The following is a 12,137-nucleotide window of genomic DNA, read 5'->3' on the forward strand; positions in this document are numbered from 1 at the left end:
TCGCCTAGAACACCACGTACCAATGGCTTGTTTCTAGTCTTTGAAGAGGAGCACTCAAAGATTCACACATTCACCTCTTTGACATCGTTTTACATTTTCGCCCTCCCTCCCCATTCTTCTAGTGAAATACTTGTGACAGTGCCTGCACTCCAAAGGAATCTCATCCACGCGGCATCACGTTGGCGGACCGCACTTCCTCGTGTTTGGTCCAGTAAAGCTGCGTCTTACATAAACCCGTCCTGACAGGTGCCATGTCTTACCTTCTGTCCACAGGGAGACTCGCTGAGGACCAATATCCAGCTCGACTTCGGGGACGGCATCAAGATCACATACTCTAATCTGAGCAGGACAGATGATGGGATCAAACATGTCTACGGGGCTACTGGGATTTACAGAGTGACGGCTCGCGCCGAAAACATCCAGGGAGCAGACATCAGTTCCATATTCTTACACATCACGAGTATGTGAATCATTACCCATTCCTGCTCCATGCAGAATATGACTTATATGATACTAAAAGAATAAATAGGGGTTACAATCAACTAAATGTGACTTTTTATTACACTGACACAGTGAATTATTTAATCATGACATTAGGATGTCATATTACTATACTGCAGTACTTTACAATTTTATACTGTGAAACCTTCGACTGTGTAGAACAGCTGAACTTCGTGCTTGTGAGGCAGATATCTGTCTCTTCAGGGCAGTTTGCGTGGCTGCTATTGTGGTTAATGTGGTTCTCTTGTTTGTGTGTTTGTGTGTTTGTGTGTGTGTGCCTGGTGTGTGCACACCCACACACACACACATGTATGTATTAATTTGTGTCTGTGTTTGTACGTACACTTGGGTGCATGTGTGTGGGTGTCTGTGTGTACATTTGTGTGTGTATATTTGTATGTGTGTGTGTGTGTCGCTGCCTCAGGCCCTGTGGAGCGTGTGTATATCTCTGCTCCTATAGTGGCCATCAGGGGGGTGGAGGTTAATCTCACTGCAGTGGTTTGGCCGAGCCACTCCAGAACACTGACCACCTTCTGGTGGTTTGAAAACAGCTCCGAGGTGAGTAGCCTCCTACACTCACTAATACACCATATAGACCTTTTCTTTTTCTCTTTTGGGCATGCATGTGCACACACTCACACACACACGCACATGCACACGCATATGGACACATGCATATAAACACACACCCTCCCACATGCCCCCTCTCACTCTCTCACACACACACACACACACACACACACACACACACACACACACACACACACACACACACACACACACACACACACACACACACACACACAGACACACACTTTCCCTTGATGTCCTTGCAACACAAAATGTTAATCGGCTGTGCTTTCACACAACATGTTTGAGATGCGCTGTGACTCTGCGTTCCCTGGTCTGTGTCTGTGTCGCGGATCCACTCTGGTTGAATGGTCAGATTCGTTATCATGTAGATTGTGTTCACCACCGCATCCTTCATTATGCAGTTTGTGCAGGGCTGTATGTAATACAATGTATGGTTGGGAGGACACCATTTTTTTTTTTTTTTTTTTTTATTATTGCAAAACAAAATTATTAAAAGTCAGTACTCAACACACAATACATAATGAAACTAACAATTAAGATGGCTAAAATGACATGCAAGCACAGAAACAGAAAGCAAAAAAATATATAATAATACTTTACCGTATACAGTGTATATCCAACGAAATTACCAATTATACCAATGTCTTATACAGGATATACCCCTAATACCTGTTATCTAAAACCCTACACACATACTGTATGCTCCAGCTCGAACCCCCCCCTCCCGGACCCCTCTTTGGATAGTACCTCCATTATCCCTCTCTCCTAACCAGACACTACCATTATAAGCTAGCTTTTATTCTCTCCACCACTTCTAACCACATTGACATTTTGGATTCATTGAGACCCAGAATTCTAACCATGTTTTCTATACAATTCTGTGTTTTTTTCCTTCTTCTTCTTCCTTTTTCCCTTTTTGAAAACCAGCCCATAATAACCTTGGAGGGAAGCATCTCGCACATGTTCCTGAGAGAGGGAATTAACAAGGTCACGGTCCAGGTGGTCTCTGGGAGCACGATACTACAAGATACAAAACGTATAACTGTTAAAGGTGAGTGGGGGAAAACCATCTTCAAACGCCTTTTAATTGGAACCCTGTAGACTACGTTACGTGAATGTGCGGTGTGTCATCTGGGGTGGGGGGGGGGGGGGGGGGGTACGATTCCTCTAGGTACACACGGCAAGACCTGCCATGTCAATGCCAAATGTTGGACTCATCTAATGAACAAAATGTCATGCCGTGTGAACAGAAAAGTCTTGAGGAGGCAATTAACTTTAAATCCTCATGTTATCAAACGCAAGACACCCTAACCTACACGTTTTGGGTTAATCAAAAAGTGAATTATGAAGAGAATCTTGTGATGTAGTTGATGTCGCCTCATTTCATCCTCTCCCAGAGTTCTTCCGGTCTCTCCTGTTGTCGTTCTCGCCGGCTCTTGACGAGCACAACCCTGACATCCCGGAGTGGCGAGACGACGTGGGCCGCGTGGTGCGAACAGCCCTGTCGCAGGTACAAGGTTTCCCTCCGCCCACTCTGGGACCTCCTCTGGAGCCTCTGCGGGCCATCAGTGGCTCTTAAGACCATTACTATTTTATATCCACGTGAACCTTGTGACATGTGATGTCTGCCTGTCTGCGTGTCCTTTTGCCTGTCCTTCAGTGTTCATATACAGCCTTGAACGATAGTTTATGGTCTTTCAATGGGGGGGGGGGGGGTCAAGAAACCAATCAGACATAGTAGCAAAATGTGGTGTTCTTTGCCAGCTAATATAATTTGAACCCAGTCTCTTTTTGTACTTGAATATAGTTTGAATTGTTTAGAGATCCGTGCATAAAACTATTACCTCAAAGTTTAACCCTCAGAGACCCACACAGACATTAGTGTATTTCAGAGTAGGGGTATGCAGAGACGTCTTTATCTGTATCTGTTCAACCATCAAAATGATTAGTATCTGTATCTAAATTCGGAAATAAACCGGAAGTGGGCATGGTTTATACCAGCAGTTATTCTTAGTAATATTTTATTTTCTTCTTAGAAAATATGTATTGTTATTTTTTTTATTTTGCAATAATTATTGTACAATACAAGATGGGGTGATGTAATCAAATTAAGAAATTAACATTAGATTAACAGAAGTCACGTTAAATCCGGCAATTATATTTTTTAACCTAATATTAATTGGAAATAATAATAATAATATTAATAATAAAATAATAATACATTTTATTTGGTGGCGCCTTTCAGGACACCCAAGGTCACCTTACAGATCATAGAAAAAAAAATTATTAAAAAACCCAAGGCAGTTAAAAGTCAAGGTTAACAATAAAACAAGCAACAGGAAGTATAAAAACTAGTGCTGTCAATAGATTACAAAAAATTAACTAATTAATCTCACCATTTTCTGTAATTAATCTAGATTAATCTAGATAAAGAATTGCATTTTTCTACTTAAGACCGAAGCTTGTAACAGATATTTACTTGAGTAAAATCATGGAATTAATGTAAAATCAACACAAAGAAAGTATATTTAGATTCAAAGACTATTTTAATAGCTTTCTTTTAATACAGTTTCTCTCTGTGAAATACAAATGTTCAACAAAACCATCAAACATTGACTCAGCTAGACCTCTTTCTTATATCCGTGGTGCTAAGATTGAAGATTTTTCACTCCATAGATTAATCTAGATTCATTAATTTTAATGCTTTAAATAATTTAAATTAATCTCCCAAGTTAAAGCATTAACTTTGACAGCCCTAATAAAAACAGTTAAGTTAAAATAACAAAACAAACAAACAGCAGGGGGGTATAGGACAGTGGCATAGGTCAGTGGTTCCCAAAGTCGGGGTCGCGACCCAAAGGTGGGCCGCGAGCAGCCACGGGAGGGCTGCGAGATGATTAAAAGAAAAAGAAAAAATCCAATTTTTTTATTTTATTTTTGTCAGGCCACTGAACGTTAGGTTATGACTATAACCAAGTTCTGTTAGTATAGCAACGCTCGGCATCGCTCTCTGCACTATCTCGCATACGTGCACGCGCACTGAATAAAGACCACAATGTACCTTTAATCCCAATATTCGTCTGACCACACCCCTATCAGCTTACCCATATAAGCAGGGGTGGGGCCACCCACTCTCCTCCTTCCCAAGCTTTCGCCACAAGGCGAGGTCAAAGGCTGCAGCGGCGTCGGATGCCGAGCGTCGCTATACTAACAGAACTTGGTTATAGTCATAACCTAACGTTCTGTATCGTATCGCTCTCGCTCGGCATCGCTCTCTGCACAAGGGAGGCCGAGCGAGAGCCAACGGCCGACAAATACACCCCGCTGACAGCCCCCCACAAACCATCAGAACAGGGAGGGCCGAGCCCCCGACCCACCCTAATGGCGGGCACCCCCCCTATTAGGGGCTTCACGGGAGGGCGACGGACCCGACCGTGCGAAGAGGCACTCAAGCAACTCAACGCACAGGGTGAGCAGACCGTGGCTTGACCCCACGACTACACACACGCACAACCCGCATGCCACCCGGGAACGAACGGAGGAACAACCTCGTTACTGCCCCCAGAATCACGGGGTCAAGGGCAAACCCAACCCCGTGGCAAGGCCGTAGCAGCGGAGCACGAAGGAAGACCCAGACCCACCAAAAGGACTGGACTCCCTAGAATGGGGGCCCGGAGAAGTCCATGATGCCAGCATCAAGACCCCACCAGGTGGGCACGTAGTGCCCCGCCCCCCACATCGCCAGCGTATTCGGACAAAGGCCCCTCAGTTACTGCACCTGGTATTCCCAGGCGGAATCCCATCCAAGTACTAACCAGGCCAGAACCTGCTTAGCTTCCGAGATCGGACGAGATCGGGCGTGTTCAGGTTGGTATGGCCGTAAGCCGAGCGGGCCCTGTCCCCCCAATAGTACACCGCCTGGCACACTGACCCTGCAGAACAGGCAGTCAGCATGGCCGTAAGCACACAAAAAAGGTTAACCAACGGAAGCAGGCAGCGCACCGGGGAAAAACCAGGCAACAGGCTGTTAACCCTAGCCTGGAGACTGCGGACGAGACAGGCGCCAGAGGGGACAGCTGAACACAGCCGCCCCGGCGGAAGGAGCGTAAGCTGGCGGTGTTGCATGACCAAGCCTCCATTTAAAAACCCCCACCCAGAGGGGTCGAGGCAGAGAAGGCTGACACGATTGGCAGACGTCATGAACGTGCAGGGGCACCCTCAAACGGTGAACCCGGGAGTTGACACTGCTCCAACACACCAGGGAATCAACCACCTCGGTGTTACCCAATGCGGTGGTTGTTCCTATAACCCCTCAAGAAAAAACTCCAAAACTACACCGGCTATACCGCAGTACAAGTGTTTCAGTTTCCAAAAAGGGTTAACCCAGGCCTACGGGTCGCAAACATCACTTCGGACCGGGCCTGGCGGTACGGGAAGCACAGGGTCACCAGAGGAGGTCAAAAAACCACCCCCACAGGCCCCTCTTCGCCATGCGTGAGAGAGGAGCGAAAAATAATGGAGAACCAGCCCCTAAGCACACCGTACCTGGTATTCCCCGGCGGTCTCCCAACCAAGTACTAACCAGGACCAACCTGTGTAGCGGCCGAGATCCGACGAGATCGAGCGCGTACAGAATGGCATGGCTGTAAGCCATGACGACAGTGCTGAGTAAAAACATACCCAACCAGGGTCTCCATAGCGCTTAACCCTGTGACACCCAGACCGACCTGGCATTTTTCCCCCTGAAAAAAGCCCAAGTCCCTCAGGGTACCAGAACAGCAGATCTGCATCCCCGGCGGACAACGGGTTCAACTGATCTGGACCAGCGTGACCAGAACCAGTCCCGTGCCCTAACCACGCCGACATGCCTACTCCAGGAGAAGGGCAGATATGCGTGTTGATCTTAACATGAAAAGAAGGCGCCACCCAGACGTTCGGACGAACCGCGCCTGGTGGCCCACCCCAAGGGCGTGAGACCCCACCACATATGTTCAGATCCATCCCGTCATCATCCCCCAGACATGAACGAGAATCCGTCGACAACCCACCCAGGTCATGGGATGTGGTCGTCGGAAGAGGAAAAACCCCCATCTCAGTTGCTTTATAAAAACGCTGTTTCAACCACAAGCAACCAAGGCGTGCCAGTCAATCGCCTGTTTACAGCGAGCTAGCACTATACGTGCGTCGGGACACACCCCCATCAATGAACAGGCTATTTAGACCTGTCATTGAATCCCCAAGGCGCCCAGGGGAACGACAAGAGGGGTGTGACACTCCCTAACTCCAACACTTCTGGAATAGAAAGAAGGAAGCATCAACAGTATGTATCCCAGTCTACACAGCCGGGGTAAAAAATGTTCACATTTTTACATCCCACCACCCTCCCATAGGAAAGAGACGGGGATCCCCAGAGAGACTTCCCACGCGAGTTGTACAGATTGAAAAGAATATATTGCACCTTGAGCCATGTAAAAAACTGGTTTTAGGGCCTCCGGGGAAGAGGCACTGAACCCATACACACTCAATAAACGAATTGAATCGAATATACATACAATAGAAAAGGACCCTTCTAGAGGGTCCACTCACTTTGACAATCTGAGGAGGAAGGCTCTGTACTCTGATGGAGACTTCCTCACATGGAAGAAGGAGTCCGAACTCACAGAAGGCCTGAATAGGCGCTTGGTGAGGAGGAGCCCTGACCACCCCCCCTGAAAACAGATCCATCACATGGACCTGAACAGCACACGGAAGTCCTACCAACAGAGACGCGCACGGTGACGTACTCTATGGCGGGGGAATTCCTGCGGTGCACACGCCCAATATACCAGGCCGTGGGACCAGGAACTCCCTCCCCCCCCCCCCCCCCGTCGGTCAGGTGTACCCCTGACCGACAGAACAATGGGGAGAGGAAAGGTTACCAGTTCACCCCTTTACGAACCCACACCCATGATACGATGTAACGACAAAAAGAGAATATGACACAGTCATAGTCAGCTCTATGAAGCGTTTCACAGCTCCACACAGCGCATGAGCTAACCTGCTATCTGATTTTTACTAAGGAAAAACACAGAATAGAGAGGGCTCTAAGAACCCCGGTCCAACATACACATGTGCTTCTGTGGCCAGTACAACCCAGTTGTAGGTCACATGACACACACAAGCCATCATCACCTACAAAAAATGGCAAAAACACTCAACAGAGGAACGCCGTTTTTTTCACAATGAGAGAATACATCATTCTTGATTAGTATCGACCACAGGCCTTGCTAAGCACACATGACAGCAACCAAACCAATTTCCCTTTAGGAAATAAGTTTCTCCAGCAGATTTAGCACAACCTCAGCAATCAAGCTAAGAGTTACATCGTATCCCTACCACACAAAAGACACAATTAATGCACAACATGTCTGATAGGAGGATGAAAAAGTCCCCAGGGAACCGGGGGGGAAACACAATCCTCCTATTTTACCCTCAATACGGCCAGTTAAAACAGGAAAACCTGTTAATGTGTGAACACACTGTTCATTGTCATTACAGTCTGAGAAAGAACATTCTTTTACTCACTTGTCACCAAGCATAGCTTCATAGGTTAGTTACCTTAGTTGTGAGTACACGGCCGTGTTTCTCACACAACAACCAGATCATTACATCCCGTTTGCACGGAGAAGCTAACTGCCAGTGACAAAAACAGCTCACACATAACCCGCAACGTATCCTAAATGCATTGTAGCAACACACGTTTTGGGAAAAACACCGTTATTCACAATACATTTAGCAAAGTAAAACCAGAAGACGTGTTATGAGGTCTGGTCAACCCCGTTCCTACCCGGAACGCAGATCAGCGAAGTGCAGTCACAGACACCGTAGGAAACACAGCCGCTCCTGTGTTGTCCGAACTGGGCAGCGTCACCGCCCCAACCCGCACTACAGTCCCCTGTTGATGCAACCTTGCCGTCCTGGCTCAGGGCAGGGTCGACGAAAACATCCCCTGTCAAGGATGACGTCGTGGTCAAGAGTGTAAAACATGTTAAAATCAAAGCACGTTCAACAGACTAGCATCAAGCTAACGGCCGCTCCAACCGTTCGGGTGCTACTGCTTCTGCTCGCGAGACGCCGATCTAACGACGCACGCGATCAGAAGCGAGCTCACGGCGGCGCGCGAGAAGCTAAGCTACCCCGCGCCAGGCCATGGCCATAGCAGCAAGCTAACGTTACCTAGCGACCACGACATGCTAGCCCCGCAGCTAACAGCTGACTGGCTAATAGTAGGCCCTAAGCAGGCCATGCAGCGATCCAGCAGGCTAACGCAGCAGTTAACAGCTGACTGGCTAACCGTAAGCTATGAACATGTAAACAATGACATAACACTCACCCAGACAGGCCGCCGTTCTGAACCTCTCCTCACTTTTTAAGAGAAAAGAGAAAACAAGATGTCAACACCGCTTCACAACGGTGACTTTACCACATCCGACGGAATCAGCACAGTACCAACTGGCCTGTGTAGCTGACTTTGAACATGAATCTGCCGCTATCGCACATTACATGCACATATCCCCTCGTGAAGGAATACTCTCATTTGGATATGAAAGATGGGGCCTTAACACGGTGACAGAGAGAATCCACTCGTCCAGAACACACAGGGATCACCAGTGTCAATGGTCGCGGCCCACTAGTTAAAACTATAATGGTCTTCAGACCAAGGTCTTCTGTCGCCTAGGTGGCTGAACAAAGGACCCTAGCCTGGGGCCGGTTTCCATAAACTTTGTCAAGTAGCCCCCATAGCACTAACAGACAAGTGGAGCCCGCCAGCAAACACTACTCACCCAACCTGGAACGCACCGCTTCTCACAACAGCGGCATGTCCGACAGTTCAGCTGTGGCCTGACAGGTTTCACCCCAACAAACACAGCAAGGAACTGCAGTTGAGAAGCATGCAGCGGCGTGCTCCCAATACGAAAACCGGTGGAGGGTTTTTAGAATGATCATCATCTTCCAGACACTCCAGTACGAAGACAATATCGCCGTATTTTCTCGAAAATAGTGAGAGAGAAAATAAAGATATGATGTCAACGTATCCTTGTTTCCCAAAGCTGCTCCTAAACCTTTCTTCCATCATGGTGTCAAGTGTGGGGATCTACCGAGGCACTTCTTCCTTGTGGTGAAAGCGAGAAGGAGGAGAGTGGGTGGCCCCACCCCTGCTTATATGGGTAAGCTGATAGGGGTGTGGTCAGACGAATATTGGGATTAAAGGTACATTGTGGTCTTTATTCAGTGCGCGTGCACGTATGCGAGATAGTGCAGAGAGCGATGCCGAGCGAGAGCGATACGATACAGAACTTAGAAGCAGGCCAGGACAGTGTTTCCAGTTGTATTCTAAAATTCTATTCTATTGTATTCTAAAATGTGACTATATGGTTTTATATTAACTTAATAAATAAACAAAAACGAAAAATCTACTTATTTCAAGGAACATTTCAAACTAAATAACAGATTATGCACATAAAACGCTGAAAACAACCGAAGCAACAATAGTATTTTAATGAGGCTATTATTATTATCATTATTATTTTGCAACAGAAAATACCCCAAAGTACCCCAAAATACCCCAAAGTACCCTAAAATACCCCAAAATACCCCAAAATACCCCAAAGTACACCCCAAAATACCAGAAAATACCCCCAAAGTACCCCAAAATACCCCAAAGTATACCCCAAAATACCCCACAGTACCCCAAAATACCCCAAAGTACCCCAACATATCTCAAAATACCCCAAAGTGCCTGGAAATATACCACAAAGTACCACAAAATACCTAAAATGAAAAACTAAAATGTGCACATTTTGTGTAATAGTGTAATAGTGTGTAATAGTGTAATAGTGTAATAGTGTAATACTGTAATACTGTAATAGTGTAATAGTGTGTAATAGTGTAATAGTGTGTAATAGTGTAATAGTGTGTAATAGTGTGTAATAGTGTAATAGTGTGCTAGTGTAATAGTGTAGTATTGTAATAGTGTGCTAGTGTGTAATAGTGTATTAGTGTAATAGTGTGTAATAGTGTGTTAGTGTAATAGTGTAATAGTGTGTAATAGTGTGTAATAGTGTGTAATAGTGTATTAGTGTAATAGTGTGCTAGTGTGTAATAGTGTAATAGTGTAATAGTGTGTAATAGTGTGCTAGTGTAATAGTGTAATAGTGTGTAATAGTGTAATAGTGTGTAATAGTGTGCTAGTGTGTAATAGTGTAATAGTGTGTACTAGTGTAATAGTGTAATAGTGTGTAATAGTGTAATAGTGTGTAATAGTGTAATAGTGTAATAGTATGCTAGTGTGTAATAGTGTAATAGTGTGTAATAGTGTGCTAGTGTAATAGTGTAATAGTGTGTAATAGTGTAATAGTGTATAATAGTGTAATAGTGCAATAGTGTGTAATAGTGTAATAGTGTGTAATAGTGTAATAGTGTGTAATAGTGTAATAGTGTGTAATAGTGTGTAATAGTGTAATTGTGTAATAGTGTAATAGTGTGTAATAGTGTAATAGTGTGCTAGTGTGTAATAGTGTAATAGTGTGTAATAGTGTGCTAGTGTAATAGTGTAGTAGTGTAATAATGTGTAATAGTGTAATAGTGTGTAATAGTGTAATAGTGTGCTAGTGTGTAATAGTGTAATAGTGTGTAATAGTGTAATAGTGTGTAATAGTGTGTAATAGTGTAATAGTGTGCTAGTGTAATAGTGTGTAATAGTGTGCTAGTGTAATAGTGTAATAGTGTAATAGTGTGCTAGTGTGTAATATCAAATCAAATCAAATTTATTTATAAGGCCCAACAACACACGTTAATGTCCCCATGGGCCGTACAGGTCTTCTTTAAACAAGTCAAGAAGAAAACATAACAATAAGTCAAGAACAGAACAAGGACACCATAAGGTCCAACAAATTTAAAATAAATGCAAATAAATTAAAGAATAGTGTGTAATAGTGTAATAGTGTAATAGTGTGTAATAGTGTGTAATAGTGTAATAGTGTGCTAGTGTAATAGTGTGTAATAGTGTAATAGTGTGTAATAATGTAATAGTGTAATAGTGTGTAATAGTGTAATAGTGTGTACTAGTGTGTAATAGTGTAATAGTGTGCTAGTGTAATAGTGTGTAATAGTGTAATAGTGTGCTATTGTGTAATAGTGTAATAGTGTAATAGTGTGTAATAGTGTAATAGTGTGTAATAGTATAATAGTGTGTAATAGTGTGGAATAGTGTAATAGTGTGCTAGTGTAATAGTGTAATAGTGTGTAATAGTGTAATAGTGTGTAATTGTGTAATAGTGTAATAGTGTAATAATAATCATAATAATGGATTGGATTTATATAGCGCTCTCTCTTTACTCAGAGCGCTTCACAGAGTCCATTATTCGTTCATACACAGTCATACCAGTGGTGGTAAGCTACAATTGCAGCCAGAGCTGCCCTGAGGCAGACTCACGGAAGCGTGGCGAATAATCAACGCCTACGGCCCCTCCGACCACCACCAACATTCATTCACATGCATACACATTCATACGAGGCAAGTAGGTTAAGTGTCTTGCCCAAGGACACAACGGCAATGGGATGGACATGGGCTTGAGCGGGATTTCGAACCACCAACCCTTCGATCATTGGACGCCCCGCTCTACCCCTGAGCCACGCCGCCCCACAATAGTGTAATAGTGTGTAATAGTGTAATAGTGTAATAGTGTGTAATAGTGTAATAGTGTGCTATTGTGTAATAGTGTGTAATAGTGTACTAGTGTGTAATAGTGTAATAGTGTGTAATATTGTAATAGTGTGTAATAGTGTGTAATAGTGTAATAGTGTGCTAGTGTAATAGTGTGTAATAGTGTGTAATAGTGTAATAGTGTGTAATAGTGTAATAGTGTGTAATAGTGTGTACTAGTGTGTAATAGTGTAATAGTCGACTCCTTCAGACATTAAGCACCCCCACAGCCCAAATGGAATGATTAAAAAGAAATTATATATATATTATATATATATATTTTTTTTAAGTCGACCAA

The 12,137-nt window shown here is 44.4% G+C and overlaps 1 protein-coding gene across 1 annotated transcript in view; it reads left to right on the forward strand.

The window, feature by feature from the left end:
* Positions 1–12,137, forward strand: part of LOC311234739 (VPS10 domain-containing receptor SorCS3-like) — a gene marked incomplete at both ends in the record, with an annotated part of 229,353 nt that overhangs the window by 190,878 nt on the left and 26,338 nt on the right. Inside the window, 4 exons of the mRNA XM_084321982.1 lie at positions 274–460; positions 926–1,059; positions 2,023–2,146; positions 2,493–2,605. Of these exons, the coding sequence (XP_084178108.1) occupies positions 274–460; positions 926–1,059; positions 2,023–2,146; positions 2,493–2,605 (558 nt within the window). The remainder of the gene's footprint in view (positions 1–273; positions 461–925; positions 1,060–2,022; positions 2,147–2,492; positions 2,606–12,137) is intronic.

The sequence above is a fragment of the Notolepis coatsorum genome (genome assembly GCF_963971535.1).
Source record: "Notolepis coatsorum genome assembly, chromosome: 9".
Classification (NCBI taxonomy): Eukaryota; Metazoa; Chordata; class Actinopteri; order Aulopiformes; family Paralepididae; genus Notolepis; species Notolepis coatsorum.